Source organism: Micropterus salmoides, unplaced genomic scaffold, assembly GCF_014851395.1.
Source record: "Micropterus salmoides isolate LMB-PRFRI ecotype aquatic unplaced genomic scaffold, ASM1485139v1 Ms_hic_scaffold_1, whole genome shotgun sequence".
Taxonomy (NCBI): Eukaryota; Metazoa; Chordata; class Actinopteri; order Centrarchiformes; family Centrarchidae; genus Micropterus; species Micropterus salmoides.
Window position 1 is genome coordinate 5655244 of NW_024040040.1, and position 24544 is coordinate 5679787.

General features: G+C 39.9%; 2 protein-coding genes across 2 annotated transcripts in view; both read right to left on the reverse strand.

Moving 5' to 3' along the window:
• Positions 1-17381, reverse strand: part of LOC119901604 — a 46953-nt gene extending 29572 nt beyond the window's left edge. The window contains exons 1-6 of the mRNA XM_038717560.1: positions 17148-17381; positions 13726-14159; positions 8276-9923; positions 7819-8088; positions 5040-5474; positions 3558-3968 (exon numbers count right to left, since the gene is read on the reverse strand). Of these exons, the coding sequence (XP_038573488.1) occupies positions 3558-3968; positions 5040-5474; positions 7819-8088; positions 8276-9923; positions 13726-14116 (3155 nt within the window). The 5' untranslated portion in view covers positions 14117-14159; positions 17148-17381. The remainder of the gene's footprint in view (positions 1-3557; positions 3969-5039; positions 5475-7818; positions 8089-8275; positions 9924-13725; positions 14160-17147) is intronic.
• Positions 17382-18380: 999 nt separating this feature from the next.
• Positions 18381-24443, reverse strand: plaat1l (phospholipase A and acyltransferase 1-like). The gene is made up of 5 exons (XM_038739109.1): positions 24170-24443; positions 21165-21294; positions 20922-21010; positions 20666-20830; positions 18381-19387 (listed from the first exon to the last, which is right to left on the reverse strand). Exons 1-5 carry the CDS (start codon positions 24176-24178, stop codon positions 19322-19324), a joined length of 459 nt encoding a protein of 152 aa, XP_038595037.1. The 5' UTR covers positions 24179-24443; the 3' UTR covers positions 18381-19321.
• Between the last annotated feature and the right edge of the window lie 101 nt (positions 24444-24544).

Below are 24544 nucleotides of genomic sequence, written 5' to 3' on the forward strand. Positions count from 1 at the left end.
GATCATGAAGGATTTCTCTGTGAGCACAAATGTCTTCATAAATGAACGGAGCACTAATTAATGTTTGCTCACCGCACAGTGCCGATGGAGGGGTTGATGGAGACCAGGTGGAGTAACTTTCCAGCTGAAGCATCAGAGATCTTATTGTGACTCAGACTGTAACATGCACACAAACACAAACAGAGACACGGCGCTACATTTATTACTGCCGAGGACAGAGCCCACACAGCGCTGTACGCATTTTAGTCACATGATCACATGTGTGTGTACAGGGGGACACTCACTCCAGGACCTGGACTTTGTGCAGATGTGTGATGAGTGTGAGCAGCAGCTGGTCGGTGAGCTCACAGTGACTGAGGTCCAGCTCGTCAGCCCTTCAGAGAGTCCAGCATCAGGGCCAAAGCTCCACAGGCCCTCTGATCCAGTGAGGTGTGACTGAGGTCCAGCTCTCCGTCCAGGGCTCTACACAGGGACACCGCCCGTCTCACTGTGTCCCCCTCACTGTTCACAGGAACCAGGGACACCAGCTGGAGGAGGACGGCTTTACTGGCTCTAAACAGGCCAATCAGAGCAAAGAACAGACTGTTACGATGCATCAACATGAGAACAAGCTCCTTCTCTGGTTTAGGTCACGCTGTGGTCTTTCCCACCTGAGGCGGACTCTGCGGAGGACAGGAAACAGCAGGTCCAGTCCGCTGTCCTCCACCTCGCAGTCCTGCAGGTTGAGCTGTGTGTCCCGGACGCTGCGTCTCAGGATGGCGGAGACGGCCCCGCAGTCCTCACCGGTCAGACTGAGAGTCTCGCTCTGATCCTCCTCTGGCAGCTCCACACAGGAGGAGCAGGACAGATCCAGCCTGTGCTGCACAGTCCTGAGCAGGCCGACTGCTGCCCCCTGCTGGGCGTCGGAGGCAGCACAGCAGTGCACCAGCCTCAGCAGCAGGTTCCTGTCCACACTGGAGGGAACATGGATTCAAAAATACATCATTATCAACATCTGAACAAACAATCTGATATTGATTGATATATATTTATTTTCAACATGGGTCTGATTATTGAAGTTGTTTCAGTCGTTTCTATCAGTAAAGCTTAAGATTTGGTAACACGGTAAGAACCAGTTTGTGAAGAATCAGAATGATCTTTTTACGTCATATATATATATTTTCCAAGGTGCTCCAGGTAAAGGTGCATTATCTCCTGTGTGTTGGAGAGGACTGATCCAGGCACAGCTCTGAGAAACGAATGTCTGACCTGAGCTGAGAAACTTTGTCCAGCGTAAAGAGGATGGACTCTGTGTCCCCTGTTGGTATGGAGGTCCACTGGAGGTTCAGTTTAACTCTGTCACTGTGTTTGAGGGTGAAGAGCAGAGCAGCACAGTCCACAGAGTCCATCTCTCTGCAGGTCAGGTTGATCACATGATCCAGTGACCTCAGTAAACTGGGTATAATGGGACTGGCACGAGCTTTATAGATCTCTCTGATGGCAGTCAACACAAAGCCGGGACTGGGCCTGAAAGCAGAAAGTGTGTTCACCGGGACACTTTGTTCAGTCAAAGAATGAACAAACTGCTGTAAAACATGAGCCACAACAACACAAGAGATTGAACAGGATCAGCTGGACGTCTGTTTCTGGTAAAACAAACAAAGTGATCACCTTTTAAATATAATCCTGTCCAGAAAGGGAAGCAGACGTGTGACGCTCTCCTGTAAGAAGAGGTTCTTCCTCAGGTTCACAGTGATGGTCTGAGCTGACGACTGCTGCAGCAGATAGTGAAGAAGCTCCCAGTTCAGACAGCAGGAGCTCAGGTCTCCACCAACCTTACTCAAGAAGGACCGGGTCAAGACCTCGTCCTGGACTTCATGGAGGAGGGAGAGGAGCTGCTGGAAAATCTCCTGACTCAGTCTGCAGATAAAAAGTGAAGTATTAATACATTTAGCATGTTCATTGATTAGTACGTGTTGATGAGGCTCAGGAAAGACGTTTACTTGATGGTTAGAGGACCGTCGTGCAGCAGCAGAGGAATGAGACCCTGAGCAGGGACGCAGAACTCAGTCAGGTCCAACCGTCTGACTGCCCAGGATCTCAGCAGGGACGCCAAACTACTGACGACCTTCAACAGCACTCTGTCTGATTGTCGGGCTTTCTGAGGGGCCAGAGAAAGCTCTTCAACAGCCAACGGACAGGCCGCTCTCCCTCTTCTCACCCATCGAGATAGTAGCAAGGCCATGTCGTTGGAAAGCCTGGAAACCAAAGAGAGAGAGCAGCTGTGACGTAAAAGACGTTCAGCACTAACTGGACATCCAAACTGGAGGAGATGGTGTTAAAGAGCAAAACCCATGTCTCTCTCATTAAAAGGGAATGATTGATATCTGCACACTGATGATAAGAGCTCCAGTATCTTTTCTCCTGTCTGCTGTTCTCTCTCTGCTGCTGCACAGAACAGATTCCCAAAGAACTTGGCTTCACTTTCAAACGGGACAAAGACTCTGCAATGAAAATTTTACATTTTGTTATGATCTGATGTCAACAGCAGAAAAACAGCCATGAATTACTGATATGGAGTTTATCTGCTGAAAGCCTACAAATACCTGCCCATGAGCAGAATACACTAAAATAAATCAACCTGAAATTCAATCAAAAATTATTTTAAAAGGGATATATGTGGATTTAAGAATAATAATAATAATAATAATAATCCTTATTTGTAGAGCACTTTTCAAAAACAAGTTACAAAGTGCTTTAACAAGTGTAAAGACAATAATACCCAAGAGACAATAATACAAAAAAAAACAATACAAGATAAAAGCATGAAAGCATTGAAAAGAAAACTGTTACTAAAATATAATCTTGACAAAATGTTGAATGAAGCAGGAAAGTCAGGCTACAAAGGTGTATCCTCTCCTCTGTATTAAAGATTGTATGTTATACTGGAATACCAGTCCTGAACCAACAGGGTGGCTGAAAGGAAAACTTTACCCAAAACATTTATTAATCAATCAGCTCCAAAGCTGAAATACTGGACCACAAGTTTTAACATCCATCATTCTGTAAAACTCTATGAAACTTCATACAATACTAGTGTCACATAATTAGGATTTCTAGTGGTTTACTGATCACATCCTGATAACGTGGTTTCTTTTCAATATTGATAATAAACCACCTGATCAAAATCCTCTCATTCGCTCCTCTTAATCATTCATCGTTCAAACACCCTCCTCAGTTATAGCTCTTTTCTTGGCTATATTAGAGTCAGGGGAGCCAATAAATGAGCTCCAATCCAGCATCCATGACAAATCACATATTGTGATAAAAAATAAAAATTATTCAGCAGGACTCTGTAGGAGCATTGCTAAGGGTGTTTGATCTGCACAGAACTCTGGGTAATGTAGGAATAAACACATTGGGCTGTGTAGAATAAAACAGCATGCCATCTATAAAACTAAACACAGTGATGTAACATTTATGTGGACAGATCACCTCAACACTTTACCTTGACCTTCAAACTAACAGTGAGTTTCCAGAAATGTACACGGAAGTCATATGAAGTACAATTCATTTACCTGAGCTGTGAGATATAAGGCAGACACTGTAGGAAACTCCTCACTTCACTCTCTTCATCTGAGCAGCCTGTCAGTTCCACTGGTTTCTTCTCTGGTTGGAGTTTCAGCACTTCCAGGAGGATGGAGGTCTTTCTCTCTGAGAGGTCTATGGACCAGACTGCAGGAGCTGACTGGAAAACTGACTGTAATGATGGAAGGACCCTCAAGCCTGTTTTAGTCTCATAGTCCTTCAGGTGGGAGTACAGATCCAGCAGGAAACCACTCTGATAATATTCATCATCATCCTCAAAATTATCGATGTATGATGTTAACAGCTCCAGTATCTTTTCTCCTGTCTGCTGTTCTCTCTCTGCTGCTGCACAGAACAGATTCCCAAAGAACTTGGCTTCACTTTCAAACGGGACAAAGACTCTGCAATGAAAATTTTACATTTTGTTATGATCTGATGTCAACAGCAGAAAAACAGCCATGAATTACTGATATGGAGTTTATCTGCTAAAAGCCTACAAATATCTGCCCATGAGCAGAATACACTAAAATAAATCAACCTGAAATTCAATCAAAAATTATTTTAAAAGGGATATATGTGGATTTAAGAATAATAATAATAATAATAATCCTTATTTGTAGAGCACTTTTCAAAAACAAGTTACAAAGTGCTTTAACAAGTGTAAAGACAATAATACCCAAGAGACAATAATACAAAAAAAAACAATACAAGATAAAAGCATGAAAGCATTGAAAAGAAAACTGTTACTAAAATATAATCTTGACAAAATGTTGAATGAAGCAGGAAAGTCAGGCTACAAAGGTGTATCCTCTCCTCTGTATTAAAGATTGTATGTTATACTGGAATACCAGTCCTGAACCAACAGGGTGGCTGAAAGGAAAACTTTACCCAAAACATTTATTAATCAATCAGCTCCAAAGCTGAAATACTGGACCACAAGTTTTAACAACCATCATTCTGTAAAACTCTATGAAACTTCATACAATACTAGTGTCACATAATTAGGATTTCTAGTGGTTTACTGATCACATCCTGATAACGTGGTTTCTTTTCAATATTGATAATAAACCACCTGATCAAAATCCTCTCATTCGCTCTTCTTAATCATTCATCGTTCAAACACCCTCCTCAGTTATAGCTCTTTTCTTGGCTATATTAGAGTCAGGGGAGCCAATAAATGAGCTCCAATCCAGCATCCATGACAAATCACATATTGTGATAAAAAATAAAAATTATTCAGCAGGACTCTGTAGGAGCATTGCTAAGGGTGTTTGATCTGCACAGAACTCTGGGTAATGTAGGAATAAACACATTGGGCTGCGTGGAATAAAACAGCATGTCATCTATAAAACTAAACACAGTGATGTAACATTTATGTGGACTGATCACCTGAACACTTTACCTTCACCTTCAAACTAACAGTGAGTTTCCAGACATGTACACGGAAGTCATGTGAAGTTCAATTCATTTACCTGAGCTGTGAGATATAAGGCAGACACTGTAAGAAACTCCTCACTTCACTCTCTTCATCTGTCCAGCCTGTCAGCTCCACTGGTTTCTTCTCTGGTTGGAGTTTCAGCACTTCCAGGAGGATGGAGGTCTTTCTCTCTGAGAGGTTTATGGACCAGACTGCAGGAGCTGACTGGAAAAGTGCTCTCAGCTTCGGAATGACACTTGAACACTCTTTACTCTTGACGTGTTGATAAAAATCAAGAAGGATGTTATGTAAGTCATTGTTCACAGAAAACAATGAGAGAAGTTCGTTCACTACTCTGTGAAAGCTCTCTCCTTTGTAAAGTGCTGCTCTCAGGCATAAATCCAGTAACAGCTCCTGTTTTTCCCTCTCCAGTGTCCCCTGGCTTTGTTGCTGGTCCTGTAATCCTGGACCTCTGTAGGTCCTCCTGAAGCTTTATGATAACAAACACATGTATCAAAAAGTGCATTACTGTAAAACTGTAATTTAATTGAAATCTATGCACATAAAGATGTAAACAAAAAAAAACGAAAAATAAATATCTTTTATGAAAAGATTGATATTCATTGTAAAGAAAAGCCTATTTATTTGAATCTGAAAAATGTTACATTCACATATACATTTCAATATAAATCATATGGGCTACGTTGTTAACCTGTGAATGGTGACGTGACAATGTTAGTGTAGTTTCAAAATAAAAAATCCTACATGTTTATCGGCGAAGTCACACGGAACACAAATTGAAAGAAAGGTCCCCCATCGTGCAGCAAAGTGTGTTACACACCTTCAACAAGCCAGCATTGGTGCTGACTCAGCATTTGAGGGTTTAAAAACCCACTACCACTCTGCCCTCATTGGTTTCGGATGGCACTCAATGTGGCGGACCCTCCGCATGAACGCGCAAACGGATTGGAAGTATGTAGGGAAAGAGCATGTGACCTGGAAATCGATCTCAGCAGTCCATCTTGAAGGACATATTAATTCTTAAAATGCACATCGAGGACCGAAGAGGCTTGCTGGAGGAGTTATAAGCGAGGATACATCAGTGTATCCTTTGCGGAAGTCTTTTCAGCCGCTCTGATGTTTACATGAGGCACGACAAGCAGCTGGACCAATCCACAGCCGGAGCAGGACGCTGCAGTGTTCCTGTTAAATTCATAAGTTGTATCAGTTAAGCCTATTAAAAAGAATCAAATGCGCGATCAAACTTTCTGCCCTTCATCGTTTGTGTAGCGCCTCACAAAGCGCTGTTCTAACCGCATTCCTTAATGTCATTTCACTTTAATATCACTGATGTTGTTATTGTTGAATGTCATGCAGCATTGTAAAAATTAACATTAAATAGCGGCTGGATGAAGCATCTGTGCACATTTACGCACGAGCCACAGCAACATAAATTAATAATAATAAATCTCCCGACACGCCGACAGGATCGGTCAGGATCTGGTGTTAATTCATGTTCTGTGTTCTTCTACACATCCAAAAGGTCTCACACAGAGTGCAGTTTCATACAGTAAAAGTGTTTGGAGTAAAGCAGCCGTCCTCCTGATCAACCCTGAGCTCCATCAGAGTCTAAACATGGATTATAGAAGCCGAAAGTTTAATTCTGTTTCCTCTCTCTGACCTGTCAAGTTTATTACTGCAGGTTTTTTCTGTTTTGTCCCACGGTATTTGCAGTGACATTACTGCACAGATAGAAACGTTTAAATGACTGACCGCAGCCTTTCTAATCACCAAAGTAAATCATTAAAGAAAACACTTATACATCAATATAACACACAAGAAAGAAATCGCCTGGAAAGCTACAGGGACCGGCGGAGGTGGGGGTAAAACGTCCATGCAGATGCTGGTCTCTAAATCTGATAAAATAATTAGTTGGTGGGGGGCAGGTGGAAGATTTATGCATATAGGCCTATATGAGTTTTGTTAATGTCCGAGCCGATCCGCATCATCACAACAGTTCAGCTGCTATAATCGTGACAAAACAGCTGCTGAAGTCAAATTATTAGGCTGTAATATCAACCAGAGCATTCAACACTGATCTGTTTCATGTTTTAATAGCCTAATAGTGCCCAACCTGTGCTCCTTCAGTCAACTCTCTAGTGTCTTGTGTTTGGGCTCTCTCCTGTTTGCACTCATCTGAATTGTGATAATGACAGTTATTTTCTAAATTATGGTCCCATTTAGAGGGAAACAATGATATAGCAGGGTATGCTTTTATGCTTTGTTAGTTGTTACACAGCAGCCTGTGTGAATCCTTACCCAGCTCAACCCTCTATGAGACTTTGGTCACTTCCTGTCACAAAAAAACAAGATCCAAACTGAAGGCTTCAAAAGAGTGGTCCCCAAACCAATGGGAGACGTCACAGTGGCTACAGTTTTTATACAGTATATGATCCCGGCTCGTGGACTGCTGTCGTGCTGTTTTAGAAGATTATGTCTAACTGTTTGTGGATTTGGTGTTACAATGGCTGTGTTGGCTACACTGGAGCGCACCTCCAGACAGCACATTCATTTCAGATGCTGTTCTCTCATAATTTTTGCCGTGTATTAAGACTGAGTATCTGTAAACAGACTTGCATCTCTCACTACAGTAAGTGCTGAGTTAAATAATTATTTTTTCAATTTCCCTTTAATATTTAGCATTACAATTTGTGAAATCGTTACAAGGCCTCTCTCTCTCTCACTCTTACTCTCTCTCCCTCCCCACATGAACCTGTCCAGGGTTGGAAAAGTTAATGCGGAATCAGCATCACACAAAAACAAAAGCTACATACCTGAGTGAGTGGATGTAGGGCAAAGCCTCTAAGAGAGACTCGCACAGACTTTGGCAGGCAGGAGTTTTCCTGTCCCAGTGGAGGCAGATATTAAGCTGTTTAGTGATCTTCTGCATGACTTTTACTGCTCTTTCAAACAGCCGTCTTTTACCCTCAACTGGAAGGTGCAACTGATTCCCATCCAGGCTGAGTAAGCTGATGTGGTTCATCTGCCATCTGTCTTCACTGAGAAGGAAAATCTCCCACAGCTGCCGTGGCAGAGGACCACACCTGTAATTTAAGAATAATCAGAGACAATTTCCACATTTAAAAAGTAATAGAGTAGAGTGATAGTAAAGCTTAATAAAATAGCCTGTTAGTCTCTTGGATTAATTAATAGGGACAAAGACAAACTACTACTTACTTAGATGTAACCTAAACAGTATTTTAAGAGATTTAAGCAAACGTTCACACATACCACTGGACATTTTGAAGGCATCCTAACAGTCGTCTCATTCCTTGCTCTGACACCATGACGTCCTCCAGGTTCAGCAATATTTTCCTCTCCTTCGACTGAGTGACCACGTAGGCCACAGCAGAGCAAAGGTAAGGCTCGAGACTCTCTCCACTGAGATCAAGATGGTAGTCCAGTTTCTCCAGGAAGTTGATGCTCGCTTCAGGACACTGGGACTCATACAAGCACTGACATAAGAACAGTATGTCCACATCAAGCCCACTGTCCTCAGTATCATCCTCGTCTTTCTTACTGAGACAAGGGGAAAATGTGGTTATCAGTTCCTCGAAGAACCAGTCAGACGTGTTCTTGAGCTCCTGAGCTGGAATCAGACAATTCATCAAACTAGGTCTCTTGTCAGTCAGCAGTCGACACATGAAAGGGATCAGATGTTTCATGTGTTTCTTCTCCTCAGTGACGCTCTGCTGAAAAACATCCCTGATCTTATCTGGATTCTTCAGCAGCCACAGTGCTGCAAAAAACTCCTGCATTGTGTAATGGAGAAATGCATGAGTGGTGATTGTCTCAGTGGGGGCCACTTTGATAACAAGAGGTTTCAGGAAGGAGAGGACGCAGCTGTCTTCACAGGGCAGTTCTGTCAAGTTCACAGTTTTTTCTACAGTTGCTTTAAAAGCAAACTCGGCCAGAGACAGAATTTCTTCACTCCTGTTGTTGATGAAGGAATTTAGATCTTTGGTTTTTGTTTTCTTGCTGATTGTTTGAAGGCAACGACGAACAATATTGATGTAGATTTCAGTTACAGTGCATGGCTGTGGAGAGTCTTCTGATGTCTCTGATGAAAAGCAGACAGCCACCATCTGTGCATACATTGGGACATGGCAAAGAGTTAACAACTCCAGGTTGCTTAAAACCTTCTCCTGTTCTTCTCCTAGAGTTGCAGAGAAGTATGTTTTTATGGTCTTCTCACTAAAGCCTTTCACTTCCACTCTGAGGAAGTCCCCAGAAAGGAAGTCTTCTTCATCATCTGGTCTGCATGTAATGATGACCTTGGCATCAGGTAGTAGGTCCTTCTCTACAAGTCTCTTCACCACTGATGAAGAGAGATCTGTGATTCCATCAAAAATTAGTGTAACATTGTCAGAGTTCTTCTTTATGTCCTGTAAGACCTCTTCTTTGCCTTCATCTGGCTCACTGATCACACTGAAAAGAAGATCCTCCAGGCTCTTGGCCATCATGATGTGGGATGTTTCTCTCATGTCAAAGTAGAACATGTAGTCGAGCTCCTTGTTGTCTCTTTCTGCCCAAAGTTTCAACATTTCGTGAGTGAGTGCTGTCTTTCCAATTCCAGGCTTACCAACCAAGAGGATGTTTTTATCGGTCTTCAGCAGGTCACTGGGGGAAATGTCTGGTCTGTCCTCAGGGATGTATGTCCTCAGCTTTTTAGGGCGACTCATCTTGCTCTTCTTGTTCTTCAATTTCTTTATTTTAGATGGAAAAACACTTCCTTGTGTGTCTAATACAAGAGCAGCGTACGACAGATCAGGCTTTTTGTTTCTGTCAAATTGAATTTTGTTTGCCTTCCAAAACTCATTTGATATTTTTTGTGCTTTTGACTTCAAGTTTTCCTGGTATCTGTGGCACGGACTGGAGCCTAAAATAAAAACAGTGAGAAAATATAGGAATATAACTGATTTGGCCTTACTCTAAAGTAGGGCTGCACCTTTCCAAAATTGATTAAAATAACTTATTTATTGATAACTCTAAATATTTGTTTTTTATTACCAATTTAATATAACAATTAATTTATCCTAAATAGCCTAAATATAAAAAACTTCATTAGTCTCATTAATAATTTAATATATTTATTTAATCATCCTGAAAAAGAGACACATTAAAATAATGATTATTGTGAGTATAATTTCCACATCACTGCTGTGTTATGATATTAAAAATAATAACATATATAAAATATATCAATCAATCAATTTGTCAATTGCTGGATAAGAAAAATACAGGACTTCCGATTCAAAGGATTGTTGTGACACAGATTAATTTAATCACTGTTTGTCAACCCTGTCCTGAACTGGAGAATCATTATTTTTACTGAAGAATATGACTTAAAACATAAAGGTTCGGTGTGTAAGTTTTAGTGGCATTTAGTATTGAGGGTTGTGAATTGCAACCAACTGCTCACTGTGCATTCATGTGCTCCTCGGATGGTCCCGTTTCCCATTCATTCTAATGGCAAAATTCCACATTCATAAAAGTAAAATTTGTAGCTTTTCTCTATGAGGATGTGCATTATGTCAATTTAATTTCTTAATTTAACAACAAAGACTGTGAAAACAACATATGGTCCTCTTTTCTCTTCATATAATATAGACCACCCTGTCATCTTATATATTTGTATACGGTTCTGTATCCTGTACTTCTTTATGTCCCATAAACACTTTATTCCTTTTTTTGCAATAAAGATCTAAGGATGAAAAAGATTCAGATTATTCTGACACATGAATGCACCATCTGTCACTCCTCACCGCTCCCTTTCCAAGCCCGTAGGAGAAGCTACGGTGGCTGTCATGCGCTGTTGGCTCTTCTGGAAATAATACATGTAGTCCTCTATTTGTTGAAATTCCAAGTCTCTTATTACTTCTAATAAACCAGACAACTACAACTTCTACAACTTCTTCTTCCTCCTTCTTCGTTCGAATTTAAGTAGTGATGAAAAACGTTCTGTAGAGTAGTTACATGTAGAGTAGAAACATGGCGACTTCTATCTACACACTACGTATGTAGACAGAAATGTCACATTCTAAGGTAATAAATACATTATGGTTTATTATATAAGGTCTTTACACACCACTGAAAACATAGTTATGTATATCATATTGTATTTCCGTAATTAGATCCTCAAAAATTATAGCGACTGTGGGCAACGCTTAAATATTTGCAGCCACGATGGACTACACACTGAGAGAAAACACTGCGACGCGCTAAAACTCAGTTTCAAGGTCAATCATTTATTACACTTCAACACATAAAAGTACAACTGGCACTGCAATTACCAAGTGATAAAATTGCTGTGTGAGTGCAGTCAACAGAAAGTGTTTTGAGCTCCTCTCTCCTCTTCTTTCTCTCCCTCTGTATGCAACCTCATCCCATTATTGCATGTTACTAACTCGACTTCTCCAATTTCCAGTAGTCTTGTGCTTTCTCGTCCCTCTCCTCTCTCCTCCTATCACTTCCTGCAGGTGTTTCTGGCTCTGGAGCTGTGCTCGACACCCTTGGCTACAATTATTGTTACTAGTCCTACTGTTGGGGTTCATACCGTGTAGCCACATGGTGGCGCTATAATTAAGACTTAAAAATGCAAACTTTGAAAGGCCACGCTCCTTACATCGTAAGTCCAATTGACTTAAAATTTCTCACACAGGTGCAGCTCAATGTGCTCTACAAAAAAGCCTCTGGGACGATTCAGGTGCGCCAATACATTTTTCTGCCATTTTGAATTTTTTGAAAATCACATTTTCTCCTCCTAGACTGTAGCTCCGATTGCCACCAAATTTTCAGTGATTCATTATCATTGGATCAAGCCTATTAAAAGTTGTATGAAGCATGTCGATATCTCAATAACTTTTCAAGATATGGACCAATGAACTTTGAAAGGGGCATGGCTCTAGACATAAATGACCACAAATTAGCAACCGCACGGCCAATCATCACAAAACTCACAGGATATGTTCAGATAGGTGCCTCGGATATACCTGGACAGTTTGATGTACATACGTCACTTGTGGGAGCTACAAGCGCAAGACAGGTGCATTGCATTACACAAATTATACTATAAATCACATGTTCATTCTCCAATCATCACAAATCTCTCAGGATGTGTCCTCATAAGTAAGTGAAACACTCCCTGAAACTTCCATTCAAATCGAACACCTGGGAGCACTATAAATGCACACAATCAGCAGGGGATAAAGCACAAAACAGGCTGCAAAATGCATACTCTTTGCCCAATCAACACAAAACGTGCAGATATGTCTACATAAGCACCTCACACATACACTGGAAGTCTCATTCAAATTGACCTCTAGGAGGCGCTATAAATGCATAATAATTGGATGTGGAATGAAACAAATCAAGCTATAGATCAGAAAATGCTTGTCCAATCACTACAAAACATGCAGAATGTGTTTCATAACAATATTGAACCTTATGTGTGGAATATTTTGACCAGCATAACTGTATTTTGTAAACATAAATAAAGTCTACACCTCAACACACTCAATGTTGAGGCATGTTTACCATTGTATTACTTCACCTTTCCTTTCAATAACACTTTCTAATCGTTTGGGAAGAAAAGATACTAATTGTGGATTTGGAATTTTGTCCATTCTTGCTTGATACAAAACTTAAAACTGCTCAACAGTCTACGGTCACCTCTTCCTGATGATGAGATACATTTTCAATAGGAGACAGATCTGGACTGGCAGCAGGTCAGTCAAGCAAACGAACTCTGTCTACAAAGTCAAGCTGTTGTAGCCCATGCAATAAGCACGGATGTCCCGGCAGCAACATGTGTCTCTCTAAAAATCAAAATATTCCGTCAGACACTTGCAGCTCACTCATGCTGTGGGCACCGATGCATCCCATACCATCACAGATTGTGGCTTTTGCATGGAGAATTCGATGCACACAGTTCCACTGTCTTTCGGTCCATCTGAGATGACCTCAGGCCCAGAGAACTCGGCGGTGTTTTTGCCCACAATTGATGTATGGCTTCCTCCTTACATAATTACAGTTTTCAGGTTGCATTTCTGGATGCAGCAGCAGACCGTAGGGGTGGGAATCTCACCATTCAATTTCGATTCAGAGGGCTGCGATGCAATTATAAAACGATGCATACTTTTTTGCTATACAGGATCTTTGGATAATTACGGAGCAGATGAAGGAACAGATGCGTGATGACATGAGGGTTTTATACTGGGGCAGGTGCCCTACGTAATCACATGGTCACAGGTGACTTTGTTGGTATAATGACTCAGCCTGCTCATATGCGAGATGGAGATACACAGTGCTAAAGCATCGTTGCCCAGAGGTCAATGAAATAGAACAGGTGTTACTTGAATACTCTGTGCACTTTTAAATCTTATTTTAACTCTGTCCCAAATTTTGTTGTGTTGCAGGCATGAAATTCTAACTTTGTTTATATTTACAAAATACAATTATACACTGGTCAGTAAAATGGTTGAAAATCTTTTCTTTGTACATTTATCAATTAACTAAAGGTTCATGTGAATGAACAAATCGCATATATTTGTTTTTATTGCATTTTGGAAAATATCCCAACTTTTCTGGAAATGGGGTTTCTATATAAATCAGCCCATCATAGATAACTAAGTGAAAATGTGACACACTAAAAATGATGAATGAATGAAAATGATAAATACCTTGTAAGTAGTTTATATCCATCTGTGTGTCGTCCTTGAAAGAAAAGCAGCTGATCCAGAAGTGCAGGTCAAACTTCTTGGCTTCAGTAGAAGCTGAACTCTTTGTCGCAGGGAGAAGGGACGTCCTCCCTAAGGTCCTCTTCCTCGTCACGTCAATAATTCTGAGGAACTTGTAGCACGCCGCTTCCCCCTTCTTAATGACTGAGTCCAGTATTCTCCTGGTTTTATCGTAGTCATGTCTCTCTGTCTGTATTTCTTTGACCTCTTCATCACTAAAAACTCTTTGCTGGTACAAGTTCTCCACAACCACTGACAGATTATTTAATTCTCTCACAAGGTGGACTCTGGCACTCTTTACGTAGTCTAAGGCCGACTGTGTTGTACAAGCCATGTGTCCTTCTGTATGTTCTGCACACAGACTCAACTTCAGGGATCTGGAAAACAAAACCAGGTTAAATAAAATGTTAATGACAACAATTATTCTGCCTGTGATGGATTTACTATTACGTAAAACGGCTAATATATTTCATGATGTTTAAACATTGTGCACCTGATGCAATATTTAACAGTTTAACATCAATTCTAATGGTTTATATCAATTCCAAGATGAATACCTGTGTCCTTCTGAAGAATGTGCTACACAAATGTGAGGGCAGAGCAGAGATGGCCAAAATACGGCCTGCAGAGAATGTTTGACCATAAAGTAGAAAACGGCTTGAGCTTATTTGAATACATTGTTCCGTATGTAAACTGCATTGGCTTACAATAACAATGACAAGGGCTTATTATATTTTTCCAATATCACCCCACACATGAGTGATGTCCTGCTGGTACAACAACACTTAGTTTGGAGAATTATAGTTTTGACGAACTTTAACATTAAATACCGTCACTGTCACAAGGTGTATTGTCTTCAATTCACTTTTCAACTTTTGACCACTGAGAAAGACTCATAAACAAAACTTCTTTCTTTCTCAGATAATGTAGTTTAGTGGGCTATATAAGATGTACTGTGTGTTTCAGTTTGTTTTGCAATTCAGAAAGCCTAATCCAATGTTTTGTTTAGGGAAAACAAGGAAGCCACCTTCTTACATGTTTTCAATGCTAAAGAGATTCTTGTTAAAATTAATTAGAATCATGACAAAAATCTCTAATCGTGAAAATGGTGCGACTACAATTTATCATAACAAACATTAAGACTAAGGCTGTACGATTAATCTAATCCCAATCACGATGTTATCATGTGTGATTACATAACCCAAAAAAGTGAGCGATTTAATAAAACAGAAAATGTGTGCTATGTGTGTGACAGAGATGGGGACTCGAGTTTGAGACTCAGACTTGACTCAGACTCGAGGTGCGGGACTCCTGAACAATGTTTATTTTTAGGAAACATCTGATGAACTTGTTGTTATTCCCCTCCCTGCATTACCTAAAACCTGTCTACGCAACACATACTGTATGAATCAGCTTCATCATAAACTTTGGATTTAAAACTTCATTCAACGAGGCCCAAACAAAGAAGCGCTGAACGCAAAATAGGTTAGTATCTGACAACCTACGGGAGGTGAACTCCGACTATGTTAGGAAATGAGCGTTTGCTTACTTGCCAAACTTGTGGTGGTCGATTGACGTAATCATTTAGGCCTCGCTGGCTGCCATCACTTTAATTGTTAACGTTGGCTGCAAACAGGTAACAGGTTTATTTTTGATCATGTAACGTTACAGTTTTATTTAGTTAAATATATCCGTATTTGTATAGTGCCTTTCTAGTCTTTTCGACCACTCAAAGCGCTTTTACACTTCATCGCATTCACCATTCACACACATTCATACAGTGGTGGAACAGCCACCAGGGGCAATTAGGGGTCCAGTATCTTGCCCAAGGACACTTGGAGATGCAGCCTGGAGGAGCCGGGGATTGAACCACTTTGAAGCATTGAACCAAAGCGACTTACAATTGTTATATATGTCAGAGGTCGCACGCCACTGGAGCAAAAGGGGTGAAGTGTCTTACTCAGGGACACAATGGTGGATGTGTCACAGTGGGGAATTGAACCCGGGTCTCTCACACCAAAGGTATATGTGTCTTATGCAGCGTTTTGGGCGATAAACAGAGTTCGAGTTACAAAGAGGCTCTGAGCTCCCATGGAAGCAGTAAAATCATGCATCTGTCACTAATTCATTTATCAACAACCATTATTTTGAATCACAAATAATGTATTTTCCATTATAATTAGGTTGAGACTGCAACTCTGTATTGACTGCTGCTTATTTGTTGATAGGCTATTATTGGCTTTGTGATGCATCCTCCATCCTCCAGTTATTACAGCGCTTGATAATAATCTTGCAACTGCATGCGGGCAGCCAGCAGTGCGTAATAATACAACTTTCATATTATACCTACCATAAATTAAATCTCTTGAGCAGCAGTCACTGATGGCATTTTTCAGGCTATTGAAAATTAAACTTTGTTGCAATATTGCAGAAATCTGGGGCAAGTCGTGAACTACTGTGTGTGTGTTGTTTGTGCGTTTGCATGTGTGAGAGAGGGAATTGTTGAATCACGTAAAGCACTGATCTCTCTCTCTCTCTCTAAGTTTAGTTAGTAGTTAGAGACCCTCACGAAGCACAGATTATAACTCGAACCCTGCCGCCTGATTTCTGTTGCGCCTATAGCAGTGTTATTATGGTAAGGACGGCGTCAGAGTGAGCCGCAGGTCATGAAAGCTGGTGTGTTTACCTGAGGTGTAGTCTCTTGTGTGTCTGTGTGTGGGGAGAAGAATTTCCAAGGAAGGTGCGAAATATATTTACAATGTATAATATGTTCGTGGTGATTAAAAACTGCATTTACATGGTGGTATTATGTGAAAAATTATGCGGGGACGGAGGGGTTTACAATCACGATGCTTGCGCAAAGTCGTGATGTCAGCCATGGTCTATTGGCCCAACCGTAACTGGTACTTATATCATACATAGGCCTACTGTAATGACCTAAAAACCCCTCCAATGGAAAAAGGTAAATAGACAATTAACATTTCTGTGAACTTTGACCTTTCTCTAAAACAATTCCTTAATAGGTGACTCACCATCTCCTTCACTGTCCTCTACTATCACTGGTACATATAACATTTAACTTTTAGCAACATGAACAAATTCTACTCTAAAAACCCCTCCAACAACGAAATGTAACCAGACTACAATTGCTGTTACAAATTGCTACAGTAATTTTACCATAATAACACTAAATTAGGCGGAACAGAAATTGACCACGGTTTCGGTTTCGCTTTCGGCGACTCACGTTACCGCAGTTTTAGGACGATTTTAAAGATGGTTCACAAACAGTGAGTGTAGATGTTGATAACCAGTAGGCTCTTAAAGAGTGGCTAACACTAACAACATAGGATATTGTGTGAACTTACATGGAGCCCGGAGGTTTTGTGAGGCCGGTGAGATCCTGCCATTCAGGTGTACAGGTTTCCGGGCTCACAGCAGCCAAACGTGACAGCTGAAATGGTGTCTTTATAAAATGATGTTTCCCAACCCTATCACCAACAACCAGCCGGACTAACCGTGAATCTTCCCGTTTCTACCGGTAAGACACTCACTCAGACTGCCTTCCTAGTCTGTCTCACTTTCCTACCTGTAGAGAAACTGTCAATGTAACGTGCACTGATATGCACAAGATGGCACCATTGGACCAGAAAACACGAACGGAGACATTCAATCCAGTCTCCAACAGGACAACAGTAACGTTATCTTGTAGTTATAATTTGGTTTTGAGACGCAACTCCCTGAAGCAATGTGTTTAGCTGCTTTCTTACATCAAGCATAGAAAAATGTCTGGGGATCTCATCCTCTGTCCAAAATCAGGGTTTTTTAAAGATTATAAACTGAATGTACAGTTGAATAAATTCTGTTCCGTCAGAAGTTTCATATGCAAGAAATCCACCACTTCCTGTTCTCCTGCCGCCACACCTGTATTACAAAGAGCGTGTTAGAGCAAAGGTCATCACAAGTAATGTTTGAAGTTTAGCATAAAGGAGAGCAGCTCCTTCATCCCAATATGTCAGATGATGATCCAGAAGTTTCCAGTCAGTAGTTTAAAAATAAAGACAGTCTAGTTTAAGGTTCCAGGAAAAACTAAAGTTGTGAGTCCTGCGTCTTCCCCAAGTTGTTTAGGTATTTATGGGTTTAATTACAGCATCTATCTGGTTTATATTCCTTTAATTTTCTTTATTTTAAAGCACTTTGAGCTGGTTTTCTTGTATATAAAAAGGTAATATACAAATTAGAGTTTATTATGATTATTATCAGATTTTACACTCAGGTTTTTTATGCGCAAATTGAAAATGCTCATAAAAACAGGAGTATGTTACTGTACTTAGTGACTCAAATGTAATCATCACTTTTTTTCAAAACCAAAACTGATATTGAGGGACACAAACTGGTGGGACAGAGACGTTTCCATCGAATCTGAGAGACAAAGTGTCGCCTGAGAGGCAGAACTCAGGGCAAAGAAACGACCTAAAACTTCCTTCTGCTGCTGTTTTTCTGGATTTTTGACAAATATATATATACAAATAAGAAAGAAAGAAATATTTTAAGGTGTAGTATAAAAAAATCTGATACAGAAGAAAGACAGAAGATTCTCACACTGTTCTACAGCTTTATTTGTAAAGTGGGATTTGACAAAGCCCAACAAAGGTCTCTGCGACAAAGAAAAATTGCTTTATTAAAGAAAAGTTTATGGCTATTCTAGTATTGGTCCGCCTGTATTAATTGTCCTTCATGACATTTTACTCACAGCCTCTGTTGCAGTTTAATGGTATAAGATGTTAAAGATAGATTTGATTGTTTTGGAAATGCTGGCAAACAAAATGTTTATTTAAGTTAAGGTGGTACAATGTGAGTATGTACAGAAAGTAAAGACAAAACAAAATATCCCCAAAACAAATAATGATATAATGAGAATAGGAAAACGGTGAGATGATGAAAAGGTTAATTAATAATAAAAGGAAAAAAATAAAAAGGATAAAAATAATCTAAAATGAAAACTGAAGTACATGAAACTTGACAAAATCCTTAAAGGATGAACTGTAGCACCAAGAGGACTTCATGCTTCACACAAGCTTATTATGTAAAGGTTCAGCAGGCAGCATCCATTTTTGGTGAAAAACATTTGGATCACAGATGCAGCAGAAATGTAAAAATGAACTGCGATTTTCCAGTCTTTTTCCAGTATTTTGAGAAAATGTCACACCATAATATCACCTCTTCAGAGAATCTAAATTGAGTAATATATTAAGATTATCTTGAAACTTTTAGGACTTTTTTCTTGTAAAACTCATTTATTGAAAATATTACTACTTTCGTAATATTATGACCCTTTCTCCAATAACCACTTTAAAATTCCATAACATTACAACTTTTTTATGTTATGAATGTTTTCATTAATAGACACAAGTGTAAAAAGGTCCTAGGCTCATCTAATCTACCAATCCAACAGCTTTGTTCTTGAAAATGATTCTCCTTGAAATCAGGAGAACAGTGTCGCCCTCCAGTGGTTGAGGGGAGAACTGAACATAAACACCTTTCACAGTTTTTTCTGCTCAAACAGCTTCTTCCAGGCCGGCATGATGTGTTTATAAATCTTCTCTATCTGTAAAACACACACAAACACACACATTAATCTTACATAACTTAATGTGGTGGCTTCATATTTAAACTCCGATTCTTCCGTCACGCAGAAATAAAAGTCTCCAGTATTTCATGAGGAAAAAGATTTGAGTTGTTTTCTTTAGAACAATCCCAAACCCTGAGAGGTTTAACCAGCTCACTGGTGGAGCTCAAGCAACATTATGTAGTATTTCTATCTTAAATCAACAGTTTCAAAATAATTTTAATGGTACACTGATTGTAATAACGTGACGTGAATGTGGCTCTACAGGGCGGGGAAGCTTCCTATGGCGGTCTGTAAGACTAAAATCCCGGGCAGGATTTCTCTTGTGAGAACAGCATAATGCTTTAAAGCACCACCACTCTACAAGAGTCTTCAGAAAGCTTTAATAAGAACCAAAAAGTACAGTGTAAGTTCTTTGGAAGTAGTTAGTTTGGTATTCTCTGTATGGATAAAAGTATAATAAAGAATAATAGTTTGTCATTTAGGACGCTTTTATCCAAAGCGACTTATAACTGCTATATATGGCAGAGCAACAGGAAGCAAATGGAGCAACTAGGGGTGTCTTCTTCTGAGACACATCGGTGGATGTCGCAGTGGGAAGCAAACCCAGGTCGAATTCAAGTCCCAAAAAGAGACAGAAGAAGACATCGGAGAAGGTGAGGAAAGAAAAAAAGAGAGAGTAAATCCCAGACTGGCCTTAACGTTAGCAAAATGTTAGAGTCAAAGAGACTGAAGAGGACGTTGACAGAGGAAGTGAAGAAAAGAAAAAGATAGCTTGATGCTGGCGAGAGCTTCATGAAATAAAAGGCTGCAAGACAGACGGCGAGCTCGTCCTCTTTCTGTTGGACTGTTAAGACTTATTTCTATGTGTTGTGTTGTTGCACTTGCTTGATGTTTGGCTGTTAGCAAAGTTCGCCATGCACTTGCTAGTTTTCGATCCTTATGTAATCATAACAACAGAGCTGTCCACACTAAAACAATACATAATATTTACATACATTACATCATGTTGCTTTAAATTTAAACACCGACAGTTAAACTGCCAACCTGACAACAGACATGATGATGATGATGATGATATCTACATGTGACAGCTGGAGCAGGAAAAAAAAAAGAGTCATTTCATTCAAGACTTATATATAATGAGCTTCCTGATATTATTCAATGAAATAATAGAAGCCTTCTGTCTGCAAATTGGAAAAGTAAATGAAACTTTATCAGTAAGAACAATAAGTAATACCCCCCCTCTGTACTGACCTGTTCAGATTTCTTGACTCCGTATCTCAACAGCGTCGCCTGGTGCTCGCTGTTATGAAACAGGATGTCAAACGTCACCTCACGTCCCATCAAGTCGTCGATGGCCGGCTTCACCACGCTGTGGAAGTCTCTGGCCGAGAACGAGTCGTCCAACATGTTGTTGACCTGCGACGAGGGGAATTCATCAAGACTCAGTGTTTATCTCTACAATAATTCACATTTTATGAGATTCTCAGATGTTTTCCATGATAGTTGCCTTGTAGTTTTTCCCCAGCAGCTCCAGTGGATCCAGTTTGACCTCTGACTTCAGGGCTCGGCCAAAGAGCGGCAGCTTGGAGTCTGAATCTGACAAACAAACACATTACAAGCGTTATTATATTCTTTAAGATAATAGAAGCTCTTGAATGTAATTGGTAAAATTCTTACTGTGAATTTTCTCTATACTCAGATACTTGTTTTAAGAAAATGAGTCTTATACAGAAGGCCTGACGACACCAACCTCGACATGTCAGGTGAGCGACGTAGGGAACGCCGTCCCTCTCTCCGTAGTACACGGCGAAATGAGAGAAGTATTTGTTCCTGGGATACTCCACGATGTCCCCCGGGAACAACTTGGGTTTGGAGTGTTTCTACAGAGACGGCAGAAAGAATCGTGTAATTTTGTGACCGAGTTGTCAGAAGTTGTCAATAACAGAACAGATTCATCAAGGAAATGACTCAAGACGGCTTTTGTGGTGGGGTGGCGTTCAATGGTGTCCACCAACGTGTCCCTGAGCAAGACACTTAACCCCTAGTTGCTCCAGAGGCGTGCGACCTCTGACCTAAATAGCAATTGTAAGCCGCTTTGGATAAAAGCGTCAGCTAAATGAATAAATGTGGTTTTATCAGGTTTTATCTTCACGTATAGAAATGATGCCTTCATTATGGTTTCTGTTACTTTTTTAGTTCAGTTTTGTCAGAAGAATTATTGATTATGGTTATTAGAGATAATTTCCAGACATTTCTTAAAATCGTGGCTTAAAAACGCCTTATTTTTCCATGTGAACAAACCCCCCCCCCCCCCAAAAAAAGAGACATACTTGTGATAATATAAAGGATCTGACAAACTGGAGGCCCAAACGTCAAAACCTAAGTTACCGATCATTATCCTGGTAGAATACTGTCACACCTGATTTCCCACAGAGTTTACACACAGTAACAGGCTGCTGAACCCAACACATGCCCCTAAATATCAAGGTCATGACGTCAACGTCCTCCATGTTCACCGAGCTTAGAACTTTAACAATATTTAATAGTATTCAACGGCAGTCCTGCAGCCAGAAATGGGTGTTTTTATTCTTTAACCACAGCAAAGGGTGAAGTCACCTGAGCGGGAAGCCACAAAAGGAGAAGCATTTTTATAAATACTAATCATTGTGTGTCAGGCATCGTATCACTTTTAGACCATTTCCGTCTATTTCTATTAATTTAAAAACATTTACATCAAAACATGGTGCCACTCTCTAATAAAGCAGCTTTTTATTAAAGGTTTATAAGTCATAACTAATGATTGATTAGAAGGCCTCTTGAGTTGCTAGGTGTGAAAAAGCCATGCACCTTTTATAAAGTGTGGCAAACCAGGACATCAGGTCTGCAGTTATGAATGTTAGTAAGTCGTTAATAACGTGTAATGGCTCCAACTTTCCTATGAAATGTCAATTGTGTTGTTACAAATGTTAATAAAGTCATTAATGAGGTCGTGGGCTTCTCAGTTTCCAATAAGCGATCAGCAGAAAGTTAGTAAGTTAAGGATTTGTAGAACCAGTCATCAAATCTACAGTTGAAAATCTACAGAAATACAACAAACTGTAAAAATGGCTTTAATCCACAACCTGAAAGTCTGAAAACACATTTTGACATGTTCACTACATTACAGAAAGGTTGCCGTTTTAAAAACAGATGACAGCCATGCTAGCAGCTCTTTGAGCTAAATGCTGAATGTTGATGTTTAGCAAGTACAATATTTGCGGTTCACCTTCTTTGTTTAGCTTCTTAGCATGCTAATGTTTGCTAATTTGCAGTAAACAAAAGTCCAGCTGAGGTTTTATGGGATTGTACTCAGTCATATCTGGTCATAAACCAAAGAACTGGACACATATTGAAATCTTGACCTGTCGATGACGATGATGGTTAAAAGCCAGAGGATGACTCAAGTTATTTCTAATTCATCCGGAGGGGAACAAGAGTGTCTGAACCACATTTAATGTCAGTCCATCCTGTTGAGATATTTCAGTATTAACCGACTTTGCCATCCCTGGAGACATTCCTCTAGTGTTGCTATAAAAATCATCCAATTAAATGAAAAAAGGGGGTCCAGACAGTTACAGAGGAGGTTCAGTAAATGAAAGTGAATAAATATTACATTACTATTAGTTATTAAACGGAGATCACATAGAATAGACTAAACGCGTGATTTGCTTAAAGACGTAGTTCAGAGATCCAGTTTATCAGAAAGAGAAAACTACTAACTGTCTGAGGAGATGTATTATATGTAGGCTGAAGGTAAGTCAAACAGTAATTTCAGATATCCTGGCTCTATTGTTGAGTGTCTACCCGGTCATAAAATAATGATCATGATCCCATTGGCCTCCAGGAATTGAGTGAATCAAAGCAAGTAAAATAAGGAGGGAGCCTTTCTATGAGGCGAGGTCCACAGTCTCAACAAAGTGTGACATAAAATCTGTTAAATAGGGTGACGCTGTTTTATAAATCTGAATATGGTGCTCACACACTTCCTGTGTTTTGTCACTGCGCAACCTTTAGTCGTCTTTCAGTTTTATAAATAAGACCCCAGAGGTGTGTGCGTGTGTGGGGAAAACAGAAGCGAAGATAAAGGGGGCACATTCAAGTACTGAGTCAGAATGAAGTAGTTTATTTGGTGGAATTAATACCCTTATAGGCTTTAGTGAAATTCAATTGATTTAGTGGGACGCCAAAGAGACAGTTTTAGGAAAACTGAGTAAGTTTTCAAGAAACAGTCACAGTATTTATGTTTGGACATGACTGCGAGGCTTCTGTCACACTTTTTGGACAGTTTAAAGATAGAAGTCATGAGGCCACAGGAAGTCTGTGCTTTTTCTTTTAAATACATCCATCAAAGCAACTATTTATTGTTTTCAAGCGTTAAAATTTTAATGGTTTGTCAATGGATTTTGGTATAAACGTTTCGCAGAATACTTTTTTCTTCCCAGAACATTTTCCAGAAAGTGTTTGATTTTGAGTTTTGATTAATTTAAGAGATAAAAAGACAAAGCAAGTGTGGAATTTCACTTCTTTGCAACCCAAATACTGATGTATAAAGTATTAGTAAAACCATTAAGTCACTTGTTACACTGTAAAAACCCCAAACTAAAATATAACAAAACACTTAAACATTTAAAATAAATTAAAAGAAAGATTTACACACAAATATTGGTGACAAAATGCAGATTGACACTCAAATAGAAGATGAAATTATTTACTCACCAGGCCCATGGGTTAAGGTATTCACTGTGGCTTTCTTCAGTCACCTTAGAAATTAAATCCACAACACACGCGTGCACACACACAGGACCACATCTGCTTTACATACAGAGATCATCAGTCTGTCACAGTCACAGTCCACTGACCTCGCAGCCATCGCCCCTCAGCACACTTACACAAACCTCATTTGTTTTTCTTATATGTGTTGTAGAGTGTCCCAGCTTCACATCAGGTGTTTTTTTTATGTGGGTGTGGGTGAATTTTGGGGAACATTTCTTTGTTTTTTTTGTTTTTTTACACGAGATATTTCATCAGTGAGCATCTTGTGTCCCTCACTGTCCTCGTCTCTGCACCTCCGGCCGTGAGAAGCAGGTGTTT